The sequence below is a fragment of the Macrobrachium nipponense genome, chromosome 20 (genome assembly GCF_015104395.2).
Source record: "Macrobrachium nipponense isolate FS-2020 chromosome 20, ASM1510439v2, whole genome shotgun sequence".
Classification (NCBI taxonomy): Eukaryota; Metazoa; Arthropoda; class Malacostraca; order Decapoda; family Palaemonidae; genus Macrobrachium; species Macrobrachium nipponense.
In genome coordinates this window covers 50784008-50798601 of record NC_061089.1, presented here as the reverse complement: position 1 = coordinate 50798601, position 14594 = coordinate 50784008, and the positions used below count along the sequence as shown (strand labels likewise).

Sequence of the window (14594 nt, the reverse complement as noted above, 5' to 3'; positions counted from 1 at the left end):
CAGCCTCCCCTCAGGAGACAGGTGGAAGAGAAAATCTGGTTCTAGAACGGGAACGGTTCCTATTCCTGCCACCCAGCGGCAGGGGGGTAGATCACCTGACCTACCTGCAGCGTGTGCCACGAAATTCGAATTTCTGTCGGACGTCAGAGACATAAGCTAAGTATATATCTGCCGGGTAAGTATGTACAAAACTTTATTGTATTCTAACAATATCATTATTCAGTACAATTACTTTTCAGATGCACGGTTGATGTGAATCTACTATAGCTATCTGCATCATTTGACCCTTGGGGCAAACCCAAGGGCAGGACTCTCGGTCCATTTCTATTCAAAATGGAAATGTTTGTAAAGCAAGTCTTGTTATTTATCTGTACTATACTAACGCTCTTCTGCACTTGAGTTAGTGAGGAAGACCTGTTGCCATACCCCTGGTGTTGGCATCTAGAGTACTTATTAGATTTAGATGTTTACATTTTATATTTGTGTTTTATGACAATGTAGACCCTCTTGCTACAGTACTTCTGCTTCCTGTTTGCATCATTGGTTCATGGGGCGTGAACTTATTTCCAGGTTCTGTAAGGTATGAAGATGTTGACATTAAAATTTGTGGCATCTTCAGATCAAATTGGGATTTAAAACCTGGTCAGGTGGAGAAGGGTAAAAATTTCACAATGGAAGTGGTTAGAATTTGTACAGTATATGTCTCCTGTGAGATTGCATTATATAAGGTAACCTTTAGTTATAAGGAAACTCTTTCATTCCTTTGTGATTGTTCTTATTTTGATTTAGTTTCTATCATCTCACTTGTTTCTATTGTCTCACTTGTGCTTTGTAATTTTTCTTGGCTGTCAAATGCATGCAATTATTGCATGGGGATCTATTCTTCACTCCTGTATGGTCACCCTCCCTTAGAAACTTAGGGAAATGTATTTCTCATGTGCATCCTCTTACCATTTTTATGGTTTTCCAGTGATCTCCTTCAAGTTCTCTGTTTTGTTATTCTTTCATCTGCAGATAATTTTAGTTGACAGTCTTTAGAAGTGTGTTTTCAATCTTACTGAATAAACTTATGTTGTCATTTTATGTAACAAGTCCACAGGGGTTCTTGACTTCCAATTCAGGCTTCCAGAGAATATGGTGTTCATTAGGAAGAAGTAAGACAAGGTAAAGGGAAATACAGAACGAAGAGACCCCACTTATTAAAAAAGAACAAAAATGAATTAATAAATTAACAAATAGATAGGAATGTATTAGAATGCAAGAAGAACGTATTACGGTAGTAACTGCATGACTTCCTCTGGGAGGCTGCTCCAAAGTCCAATGATGTGAGAAATAAAGGACCTCTGAAACTGAGAAGCTGGAGAGCGAGGCACACTTACTGCATACATATTGGTGCTACTGTTCAGTGAATCTGGTTGATCTTGGGGATCCAGGATCAATTGGGAATGTGAAAGATCTCGGTTGAAATACAACTTATGAAAAAGTGACAAACCAGAGACCATCCGTCAGTGGTCCCAGTCATAACTGCTACTATTAGGAAGCAGAAACCTACATTCACGAACCACTCTATCTAAAAGAGATATATCTGTGGTAGAGGCAGATGTCCACACCAGAGAACAGTATTATAGTAAAGGGAGTAAAAACAGGTTTAATTGATTTTATCACCTTTGTAAATATATGGGGCCTTAAGAACAATGCCTAACTTTTGTGTGGCATTTGCTGAAACTTTCATTAGATGTTATTCAAAGTTAGATGTAAATCAATGGCCTACGTCTAAATGGTTAAGGCTTTTGCAATGTTCCATCATATGAAGGGGAGGATGGGTAGGAAATCTGTTTGAAATATGCTAATCAGTAGTGTTTTCGTTTTACTTGAGTTCAGCCTCACCACACCAACTATACCATTCCCTGATCGGTCCATGTCCCGGGTGAGGCATAGGGCAGCTTCATTTCTCAAAAGTGGAGACTTTAGTACACCCTCAAGTGTTGCATCATTGGCATACTGAATACTCTTTGTTTTCCAGGCCAACTACCATGTCACTTGTATACACTAAAAATAATAGTGGGCCAAGAACACTGCCCTGTGGAACTCCACAGACACAACAGGTCATTGTGGTTCACTAAAGATCCAGTCCACAGGGGGACTCGCTGCTGCCAATCTGTAAGGAAATCTTGAAGTAATCCTAAAACTATCCAACCCACTCCAAGTGTCTAAAGTATAAATAAAGTGCCCTGTGATTTACTAAATCAGAAACAGCACTAAAATCTATGTGAATCACTCTGTACTCCAAACCCTTATCAGGGTTCCCTTGCAAATGGCATGTCGATTCTGAAAGAGCATCATAGGTACCTGACTGCATCCTGTATGCATAATATTGACTATCAGCTAACAATCCTTTAGATTTAACATATTTATATAGTGGCTTAAAAATAAGTTGTTCATACGCGAACAAACCTTCGGTCTTAACAATAGGATAAGTTCTAGTGACTAGCTGGATCCAGTTAAAAAGTAGATGAAAGCAAAGAATCTTGTGATATCTGGCAACGCATGTGTAGATCGGTTGCAAGAGTGGTCAAGGACCACGCACAAAGCCACTGCGCCAGTCTTTTGTTTAACCGCCTGGGTGAGAGTCGTGGTTGATCTCTCTCTGCCTTTACCCGGTTCATTGCCCATTTCGTTTGTGTTTAGTGTGTGTGGCTGATATTATGGCTTCTTCTGCTCCTTCTTAGCCTCGTCAACGTGTGTGCCCCAGAATTCCAGGTTTTCCACGTTCTTGTATTTTGGCTTCGGCGGCGACCGATCCCCACGTCACATGTAGCAGGTGCCGTTCTAATTTTTGTACTATAATGAATCCTTGCACGGAATGCCGGACATGGCCTAAAGAGCAGTGGAAGTCATTTATAGCAAGAGAGAGCACTGGAGGGTTTCGACTCTTCCTTCATGGGAAGGTTTTTCGTCTCTTCCTGATGCTTCATCTCCTGCAGTATTCACCCCCCATAGTAGCGTTGTGCCTGTGTCTCCTTCCTTTTCTTTCATTGATTTGTCGCTGGAAATATCGGGAGGCCCCCAGGCTGATTTTTGTGATGTCGCCCCTTCTTCTTTGGGAGTTAATTTGATTCCCGGGAAGTGGGTGGCATTTTCATCATTCTCATTTATTCCAGAGTCGTAGGCATCCAAGATGGCGGCGATTTGGAAGACGCTCGGGCTAGGAGGGTCCCCCCGTCCTTGGAAGGGGGTAGCTAGTGGCACTTTATAGAGGCTTGCTAACCCCCTCCAGCCAGTTTATAGGATTGTCTTTTACTTCCCTCCAAGTATGAGTCTATCCTATTATTAAGACCGAAGGTTGGTTCGCGTAGGAACAAATGACAAATTTTCTAAGACAATTTGTATTTTTCATAGCTACAAACCTGAGGTCTTAACATTATACTGCCCGCCTCTAGCTGCCCTGTGTTTGTTAAGACATCCTAAGTTGGGAAAGACTGAAGCAGTGGCATAGGTGCGTGGTCCTTGGGACATCGTCACTCCGATCTAAGCATGCGTTGCCAGATATCACAAGATTCCTTGCTTTCATCTGCTTTTTTAACTGGATCTAGCTAGGTGCTAGAAATTACCCTGTTGTTAAGACCTCAGGTTTGTAGCTATGAAAAATACAAATTGTCTTAGAAAATTTGTCATTTTTCAGCAACTTTGGAGAGCACAGGAAGAATAGAAATTGGCCTGTAGTTACTGCAGTCTGCAGATATGCTACCCTTTGGAACAGGCACTGTATTACTGAGCTTGCACATCTGCTAAGGTACTATGTCAACATAAAAATCTACAGAATCTACTAAACTTGGGAGATAACATGCTAGAAACTTTTTTAAAAAACAAAGGAAAGAAACGATCACGGTCTTCTCTACCCCAGCCATCAAGAAGAACCTTGGTTCATCTGAATCTACATAAGACTGAATTTTCTTCCTGTCTAAAAAACCATACTCCTGCTACCTTAGTACGTAGTTGTATTTGGGTGCTAGTAGTATGGCCTTAGACCTAGTACATTAGTTCTATGTTTAGGGCAGTGTTTCATACGCTTCTACTCTGGGTAACTCCCTCTAATTTATGTGGAATTTATTTTTCCTTGTACATATAGTGTTTATATCACGTGGGACTTTTATCACCTCATCTGTATTGTGGTTACTGTTGCCTTTATTGTAGATGTTTTGTGCATTATTCTCAAGAGCTTGGTTGCTTGTTGCTCCCACTCCTCATGCTCGATACGCCTGCAGTACTGTTTGGAAATCATGAACTTTGGCCTTGCTGGTGTATTCTTACCATTTAATCCAGAATGTAGGATTCTCCAACCCCCTTGTAGTCCTTGAATAATTTGCACTATCTCTTTTTAATAGATAGGTTTGACACCAGCTGCAATAAGAATGTCATTGATGTTTACTTTCCTTGCAAGACCAAGCTTGTTTTGACTAGTCAAGTGTATTGCAGCTGCTTTTCTTTAACATGTTCTTTTTACCATGGACCTTATTCAGGTGATAGTGTTAAGACTGGAATCTAAAGCATATTTGTAACAATTGTGCCGTTGACTCTGATCCATCATATAACCTGTTTTAAAACAGTCATGGTAGATGCAAGAGAGCCCACTTGGTTTTACTCTGTCTCCTCCTCAGAGGAAAGGTCACAGCAAGTCATCACTCTTTTTTTGCCTGGAAATGGTAACTACCCACTGTTCCAGAGATCTCAAGTATGCATCTTGAAAGAATGTCCTAAAAACTGCTCAAGAATCAGGCCAGAGACTGCACAAGGTCATAGAACCATCACTCTCCCTTCATACCACCTAATGCTCATGTAGGACGATATGAAACTTTTTATCATGCTCATTATACTATGTCCAGAGAGTAAGTGGCCACTCTCAATATTTTTCCAATCACTCCTTGTATGCAGACCTTGCCTTTGGTAATGTAAGCGTCCATCCTATTCACCTAGCAAGTTCTCAATCTATTTTCATTAATGCTTACTTAACCAGTACAGCTAAGGAATTTGTAATACTGTACCATAGTTTGTTTACTATGAAATGTTGGTATTTTTCTTCTAAAAATTATTTATTTGTCATCTTAAATTTCAGGCAGAATCAGCAAGTTTTAGTTGAAGGGTTGCATGGGGAAAATGAGAGATACAAAGAAATGGAAGCTAACTTCAGTTTATCATCATTGGTGAGACCTTTATTTGTATAATACATTTATTTATTGTAATTTTGTAAACATTGAAGGTTGTCAGGTGGGCCTTATTTATATTTTATATGTTCCACATGCACGTTTACATTGTAAATTCGGGACCTTGATTTATTTGATTTTGTATAACTGTAATCCATATTAATCAATTTTGTGGACATCCATAGAGAGTATCTTTATGAATAAAGTAACATCATGCTGTCATTTAGAATATGTAATTTGTATACAGTTCAATGCATAAGATATCTGTAATAATAAGGCAGTTTTTTATTTATACTGTATTATATATTTTAGTCTTTAAAAGAAAGGATCCGTTCACTCGTTTATGGTTTCAAATTAAGCTTTCAACATGACTAAAGCAGAAATAGTATTAACGTATGTGAATTTACTATACTTAAGTAATAACATTGCTGCCATATTCTGGATATGAAGTTTGAATATGTTAAAATTGCAAAAAAGAGAAATGATTTGTGACTTGTATATTTACTCATAGCACTTTTTTTACTTATACTTGTTCTTAATCTGTAGGCTCTTGGGCCTTATAATGATTGATTGTTGCTTGTGCTGGTCCATTTTTCACATGCCTTAGATTTCAGTTACTCATTTTATTTTATCGCAACGTGGTACTCATGAGGGAGGCATTAATAGTTGCTGTTAGCCCATTTTCTTCAGCAGCAGACAAGAAAGAAGGCCTTCCTGATAGTGTCAGGCACATCCAAAGATAGCGGCATCTCCTTTCTCCTGTACTGATAAAACTTTTTCCATTGTTACACCGACCAAAAACAACATACATAACAAGGATTAGTAATTGTGTATACATTTTCTCTGCACATACATGATGGATGTGGATTTGTGGACACCAGTGTTATGAATCTCGAACAAGGGAACCCACTAATAACCAGGCATTTCCCGTTTCTTGCGAGACCCCAAAGAAACTTTTGCCGGGGAGGTAAAATGATCCATGATATCCTGATACTCGAACAACCCAAGTTTTCCAGCTGGCATCAGAAGATTTATCCTAATGTTAAAACCTCAGGTTTGCTAGTTATGAAAAATACAAATTGATTAAAAAAAATTTATTTTTAGTCTATAAAATGGCATTATACATTCAACACAATCTTTCAATTTTTGAGGGAGTTTTAATACGATAAAATAACAAATTTGTGTACTATACAACAAAAATGTTGTATATAATTTCTCTATGAGCATTATTGATTATGGATATATGTAACCTTAAACAAATCAGGAACAAATTTATGTGAACTTATTATACTGTAGTAAGTTGTGTGAGTGAAAATTTATTAGCTCTGAAAGAGGACTTTCTTACTACAGTCTATAAAAGAGAAACAAGATTGTTTGCTGATACAAAACTAGAGTAAAATTTTATTCAATAGTGTCTCAAGTGAAGTACCTGAAATCCAACTCTGGTTTTATGGAATGAAATTCAGGCAATTGTTAGGCAGGTGTCAGCAGTTCTAACTGATGTTTTTAGGGTATAGAATTGCTTGATTGTTCTCCTTGCTTGTCACACTGTTGCCATTAATTACCAAAGATTTTTTGTAGCATTTTGTATTCCCTTCATTGTGTTCCTTTACTTTTCATCCAGTTTATTGTTTAGTTTCCTTTCTTCCTTTCTGGTTGTTCAAATAGAAATTTAACGAGTGTCTTTGTTGTTGGACTTGAGAGAATCGTATGTTATAGACTTAACAGATTGGTAAAAGCCTTTCATATCCCAATTTGCTGGTTAAGTTAGTAAACCTCTGTTATGTTAACTACTTTTAAGCTTTTTCTATTTTTGTTGTTGATGGTGAAACAGTTTTCTCATATAGCTGCCCAACTTCTTTAGCTTTACCTTGCTCCAGGTTGATAGTCTTTATTTAAGAACAAATTTGTAGGGCAAGCCCAGTGAAAGGCTCAAGATATAACTCCTCTTTGATAAATTAATCCCAAGTTCTGGTATTGTTCCGTGTGGCTCTGTGCTATCCGCTTTACCTTGCTCCAGGTTGATAGTCTTTATTTAAGAACAAATTTGTAGGGCAAGCCCAGTGAAAGGCTCAAGATATAACTCCTCTTTGATAAATTAATCCCAAGTTCTGGTATTGTTCCGTGTGGCTCTGTGCTATCCGCAGTTTATAGTGGTAATCATCAGAATTCTGTTCTACCATTTTTTCCCTTTATATCTGTAACTTCTAGTGTAGCTCTTTCATTGATGTCCTGTATTCAGTGTCTCACTACTTCTTAGTTGTGAAAATGTAATTTAGCCTTTCATCTTCTCATAGTTCAAATTTTTAGTTATTCTTGAAATGGTTGAAATATATTTTTTATATCTTTTCTTGTTCCCATTTTGTGGCAAAAATGTAATTTAGCCTTTCATTTTCTCATAGTTCAAATTGTTAGTTATTCTTGAAATGTTAAATATATTTTTTATATCTTTTCTTGTTCCCATTTGTTAAGTGACTTCTTCCTTAACTCTTTAAATCCTTTTTCTCTTTGCTGTGAAATTAGGGTATGTCTTTCGTGTATGCAGAAATTATTTTAGCCGCTGCTCTGTTGGCCTGAGAGAGAACGTGTTCACCCTCTCAGGTATCCTCGTATTAACAACCAGGCTACCACTTCTCTAGTTCAGTGGTGGGCAACTTTTCAGAGTGAGGGCCACATCAGTGGGCCTTGAAAAGTCTAAGGGCCACACCTTTTAAAATCGGCGGGCTCTTAAGATAAATACAAAACATGTAGACAGCATGGTTAATAAATGCAAACAAATTCAGAATGCAGCACAAGCAATTCAGTGGAAAAATGTTCTCAGGTCACAATTCTGCTCTACAAATCGTTTTAAAGTCTGGCACAAGGTTGCTGGTAGAAACTCTCACCACTGCATTTCAGTTTGTGCTGGACAACATGGACCTGTTCTTGGATTTATCTGTCTTCATGTAGGAAAAACTCTGCTCACAGATGAAAGTGACTTGTAAAACTCTAATACTAATGGTATGGAGTGAAACATTTCCTTCAATGAATGGTCAGCTTGAATGTCTAACAATTAAAGCCATAATTTATCAGGAGCTGCATCCACATCAGCAGAGAAAGAAGTTAATAAATATAACTCATGCATATAAATTTATATTTTATAAACTAAATTATATGTGCTCAAAAAAATTCTTCAATTTTTTTTTCTAATTTGCTGTGGTCTTCTCCATGGGCCGCACAGAACCCCTTGGATGTGAGGCCCTCGGCTGCAGTTTGCCCACCACTGCTCTAGTTAATCCTGTGGAAATCAGCATTTGATGTTATTTATTCCTATGATGTCTGTAATCTGTAATTTTACTTTTTTAAAGATTAGTGAATCTCCTTTACAGATAAGTGCACATTTTCCCTCCTCCTCTGCTTTCTTTTATCAGATTCTGCTCTAGATTTAGGCATCAGGTTGCCAGTCCCAGTGCTATTTAGACTTAGAACAGAAAATTTATCCAAGTACATTTGGCCAATTTTCATTATTTTGCTGTTGATACCTTGCCATATACTAGATGTATATGCAGAGGTTTCATGTATGACACTTACCTGGCAGGTATATTCTCTGTTCGCACTGGCAGAATTTTCAAAACTCGCGGCAACCGCTAGATCACTGGTAGTTCAGGTGATCGCCACACCCCGTTCCAGCCCTGGCGCTGGTGCTCGGAATCATTCCCATTTTCATCAGATTTTTTCTGCCAGCCGAACCGGCAACATCGTTGTGGGTTCCCTGCTAGAATTTCGAACTCGTTAGCTGACTTTCGCTGTACTTTGATGTGGATTTATTCGGGTATCGTATTGGAAAGTTGGATTGGCAATCACGTTGGAATTTCTATAAGTATGATTCTGGTTTAGTATTTAGAGTGTGTGTGAAAGAAGGGTGCAAGGTGAGACTGCCGAAAGCCTCGGTAGACCCTCACACAGTATGTAAGAAGTGTAGAGAGGTGTGTGTACTTGGGATAATAGATGTAATGAGTGTGAAAGTTTAAATGAGAAGGAATGGAAGACTTTCACTAAATATGTTGAGAGACTAGAAAAGGATAGAGTAAGGAGATCGGTGTCTCGGAGTGAGAGGTCAGGCTCTTCTAGTAAGGCCTTGAATGCTTCTGTTATTTATCCTCCTCCTTCCCAAGTAGAAGTTGTAGATCCTTCTCCTCAGGTTTCTCCTGCGCCTGCTGCTGTTTCTGAGGATCCTAATTATGTGAAAGTGTTTGCCGTCCTTGCGTCAAATATGGGACGATCAGATTCAAGGCGGCGTTACAGGACAAAGTGGGGTTACTTTTGAGAGTGTCAGTGTAGTGGAGGGGGCGGCTGATCGTCTCTCTCGTGCTCCTAGACCTAGGCCTCTGCCAAGCTCCCAGACCCAAGGGAGAAGGCATGTCGACAGTCGAAGGGAGGCGAGAGGGGTTCCCTTACGATCAGTCGTCCCTTCAGGCAGTCCTGTTGCGTCCCAGGCTGCAGTAGTGCGCCATAGAAAAAAGGCGACACTGGGAAGTGTTTTTCTTCTACGATAGTTCTGCGTCAGGCAGGTATCGACACTATGCGGAAGAATCGCGTCCGCTGAAGAGGGACGCCATAGACCTACGTCATCTCACGGATGAAACTTGTACGCTCAAGAGCGGTGGAGTAGCCCCGAGATTTTCTCATCTAGTGACGATGAGGACGTGGTTCCGGTTAAAAGGAGGAAGAACTTTTCGTTCAAGGCAGGACGCAAGACTTCATTTAGACGGCGGTTCGCTGATAGGAGCCCTCCTTCTGCATCCTGGGCAGTTTCTCCTGTATCTTCTCCTTCTCGTAGACCTCAGGTTCGAGTTTCTCGTCGTAGCAATACTTCTCGTCTTCGTTCCCCGGCTATTGACTCAGGTATCCCGTCAGGAAACAGAGACTAAGACTTTCTTAAAGAGATGCAAGGAAGGTTAGCCGATCTAGTTAAATCGTGGAAGCAACGGAACATCCTCCTACGAGACGTAAGGACGTTTCTCTCCCCGTCAAGTCCTCCAAAAGGACGCATGATTGTTTGCCTCCTCCTCATCGCACTTCGGATTCTCGTGTAGGACGCAAGTTACCGGCTAAGTCGGACGGACTCTCAGGCGGACAGGACGCAGGACGCAATTACGGAGCGGATTCACGTTTGGTGGACGTATCTCAGAAGGACGCAAGACGCAGGCGGCAGGAGGTTAACCCTTCTTCTTCCCGTGAGGTTAGAGAAGATGTTCAGCAGCAAGACCTTGGATTACAAGATGTTTCCTTCGGCAGAAGAGGAGATGGAAGACTTAGCGTCTGAAGAAGAGAAAGATGGTGAAGCACCTTCTTCAGACTTCAAGAAGTTAACTGATTGCCTTCTGTCAATTTTGAAGGGGAATTTCAGCCTTCAGCTCCGATGTCACCCCTTTCTCAATTCTCCAAGAATAAAACACCGAAGAAGTCATCGTTTTTGAAGATGAAGCTTTCAATTACAGCAAAGAAGGCTCTTCAAAGGATCGATACGTGGTTGAAAGAAAAGAGGGAAGCGGGCAAGACTTCTTTCTCCTTTGCTCCAGCCAAATTAGCATCGAAGTCCGGAATCTGGTATGCGAAGGGGGAAAGTCTGGGCCTGGGAGTTCCTGCCTCCTCCCAGGGGGATTTTTCCAAACATTGTTGACAGTTCCCGCAGACATGCTTTGAACTCGGCTAAAGTTTGGTGGACGTCATCAGAGTTAGATCATCTCTTGAAAGGTATTTTCCGGACATTCGAGGTTTTTAATTTTCTTGATTGGTCCTTGGGGGCTCTGGGACGAACCTTGGAAGATAATGGAATCAACTTTCTTCGCAAACTTCCAAGCAGTATTATGTCCTGCATGGACAAAGCCCTAAGGGATGGGGCGAATGAGTTATGGGCATCGCTTTTCACCGCAGGAGTTTTAAAGAAGAGGTCACTCCTGTGCTCTTTTGCTGCAAAGGGCGTTTCTAACGCTCAGAAATCCGAATTGGTTTTTTCCCCACTCTCGGATCAGTTATTTCCTTCGGATCTTATCAAGGATATTTCGCTTTCCCTGACTCAGAAAGCGACGCAGGATCTTTTAACGTCTTCGGTAAGGAAATTTTTACCCACACAAAGTGGTTAAGAAGACACCTAAGGAGTCAAGACAGGCTAGTCAGCCCTTTCGAGGCAAGTCCTTTTCTCGTCCTTCCTTCAGAGGAAGAAGAGCTCCTCCCGAGAGGGGTTCGAAACCCAGTAATGTAACAATGAAGAACAAGTCCTTCAGACATCAGTTGGGGCCAGACTCAGAAGTTTGGGAGATTTGGCAAGAAAAGGGAGCAGATCCTTGGGTCGTCACGGTAGCCAAGGAAGGTTACAAGATCCCTTTCTGAAGAAACCACCTCTTTCGACATCGCCAGAGAGCTGGAGCCTCACTACAGCGATCCAGGGAAACAAGAAGCGCTGCAAGAGCAAGTACTTTTCTATGCTCAGGAAAGGAGCAATAGAACCTGTTCTGGATCACATTCATCCCCGGGATTTTACAACCGGCTTTTCTAGTAGCGAAATCCTCGGGGGGGATGGAGACCAGTACTGGACGTAAGTCAACTCAACTTATTTGTGGAAGAAGACAAAATTTACTATGGAGACGACCGATTCAGTACTGGCAGCGGTGCGTCAGGGACTTGAATGGTTACCCTGGACCTTCAAGACGCATATTTTTCATATCCCAATTCATGCAGGATCCAGGAAGTACTTAAGATTTGTGATCCAGAACAGGGTCTTTCAGTTCAAAGCCCTCTGCTTCGGACTCTGCACAGCCCCACAAGTTTTTACAAGAGTGATGTCAAGCGTGGCGAAGTGGCTACATATCCTAGGGATAAGAGTGTCTCTATACCTAGACGATTGGCTCATAAGAGCCCAATCAAGAAGACAATGTCTGGAGGACTTAGAAATGACGTTTGCATTAACGAACGAATTAGGGCTGATGGTGAACTTAGAAAAGTCGAATCTGATCCCCAATCAGGAGCTAGTTTATTTGGGGATTCTGATTTCGTCCTCAGCGACTTTTCGGGCTTTTCCATCTCCCGACAGGCAAGCTCAATGCATCCGGAAAGTACAAGCCTTTCTAGAGAAAAGAACAACTGTTCTGCGACGAGAATGTGGGATGAGTCTTAACTGGGGACTCTCTCGTCACTGGATAAACGGTTTCGTTTCTCTAGGAAGGCTTCACATGAGACCCTTGCAAATATTTTTGAACCAAGTCTGGCCAAGAAAATCGCAACCGGATTCCTTCCTGTTTCGAATTCCTCGCAAGATCAAAGAGGAATTACTTTGGTGGCTAACTCTGGGGAAGTTAGCGGAGGGAGCGCGCTCCAGCAGAAGAACCCAGACCTTGTATTGTTTTCAGACGCTTCGGACGCAGGCTGGGGAGCGACTCTCGGCCCTCAAGAAGTGTCAGGTCGCTGGAGCAAGGAAGAGGAAGCGTCTTGGCATATAAACAGGAAGGAACTGATGGCGATTTTCTTGGCTTTGAAAGAGTTCAACGCGGTGATCCGCAACAAGGCGGTGCAGGTCAACGCGGACAATACCACAGCTCTGGCGTACATCCGCAAGGCAAGGGGGAACGCATTCAGTCTCTCTTTGCAAGTTGGCGGAGGAGATCCTTCTATGGGCAGAGAAGGAAAACGTAACCCTTCCCTCACCAGGTTCATTCAAGGGGAGAAAGAATGTGAGAGCGGACCTGTTGAGCAGGGAAGGTCAACTTCTGTCTACAGAATGGATCTTCTTCATCTAGAAGTATGCCAGAGTCTGTGGAAATTATGGGGTCGTCCAGTGGTGGACTTGTTTGCGACCGCAATGACAAAGAGATTGACGACCTTATTGCTCTCCAGTCCCAGACCGTCAAGCAGTCGCAGTAGACGCCTTTCTTCTAGATTGGACGGGGCTAGACGTGTACGCCTTTCCCCGTTCAAGATATTAGGAAAGGTTTTGAAGAAATTCAGGGAGAGTCAAGGGACGAGAATGACTCTCATAGCTCCCTACTGGCCGGCCTGAGATTGGTTCACAGAGGTACTGGAATGGACAGTAGATGTACCAAGAACACTTCCAGCAAAAAGAGTAGATCTACTCAACAGCCTCACTTCAACAGGTACCACAAGAACACCCTCGCTCTGGGTCTGACTGCTTTCAGACTATCGAAGACTTGTCAGAGCGAGGGGGTTTTCTAGAGAGGCGGCCAGAGCTGTGGCCGGAGCAAGAAGAGCCTCGACTATTAAGGTGTACCAGGCGAAGTGGGAAATCTTTCGTAAGTGGTGCAAGAGTTGGAAGATTTCTTCATCCAGTACCTCTGTGACCCAAAATTGCCGACTTCCTTTTATATTTAAAGAAGGAAGTAGGGGAGTTGTCAACTCAGACAAATTAAAGGATATCGTAGTATGTTGGCCTCAGTATTTAGACACAGAGGGTTTAGATATTACCAAATAATCTCGATCTGAGAGACCTCATAAGGTCCTTTGGAACAAGGAAGGAACACCGATACAGAACACCTTCCTGGAATCTCGATGTAGTCCTGAAATTCTTAGGAACTATGAAAAGTTCGAACCGATGGATCAAGCTTCGTTTAGAGTATCTTCAAAAAAAGGACCATCTTTTTTTGGGGCCTTGCCACAGCTAAAAGGGTTAGTGAGCTGCAAGCAAATTAGCAAAAACATGTTGGGCTGGAAGCATGACAAGGTCAGTTTGACTCTTTTCAGGAGGTTTTCTTAGGCCAAGAACGAGAATCCAAGCTCATCCCTGGACCAAGGTCTTTTGAGATTATGGGTCTTTTCAGATTTGGTTAGGGACAGGAACAAGAGAGTTCTCTGTCAGTAAGGGCTTTGCGCTATTATATAGAGAAAACCAATATTAGAGGAACTTCAGAATCACTGTGGTGCTCTGTGAAGGACCCTAGCAGAGCAATGACCAAAAATGCTATTGCCTTTTTCCTCAGGGAACTGATTAAAGAATAAACATATTTGCCATCCAAGAAAATTCGGCATCCTTAAGGTTAAGGCGCACGAAGTGAGAGCAGTAGCTACTTCCTTGGCATTTAAAATGGAATATGGCCCTCAAAGATATCATTGAAACGACGTTTTGGAGAACTAATTCAGTGTTTGCGTCTCATTACCTTAGAAACGTCAAAACAACCTTTGACAACTGTCAAACTTTGGCCCTTATGTATCCTCAGGAGCAGTATTGGGCAAGGGAGTTTCCACCCCATAACATTACTAACATGCTAGGTATTTTAATTAAGTGGTGTTATGGTTGTCTGAGAGGGTTATTTCCTCTTCAGTCTATGAAGTGTAGTGTGTTATGTTAGCTTTGTGTGTGGTTCAGGTGGTCTAACTTATCCTAGCATGCATGCCCGTGGTAAG

At 41.6% G+C, this 14594-nt stretch overlaps 1 protein-coding gene across 1 annotated transcript in view; it reads left to right on the top strand.

Moving 5' to 3' along the window:
• Window positions 1-14594, top strand: part of LOC135225797 (biogenesis of lysosome-related organelles complex 1 subunit 6-like) — a 33645-nt gene that overhangs the window by 15734 nt on the left and 3317 nt on the right. The window contains exon 3 of the mRNA XM_064265291.1: window positions 5114-5201. Coding sequence (XP_064121361.1) covers window positions 5114-5201 — 88 coding nt within the window. The remainder of the gene's footprint in view (window positions 1-5113; window positions 5202-14594) is intronic.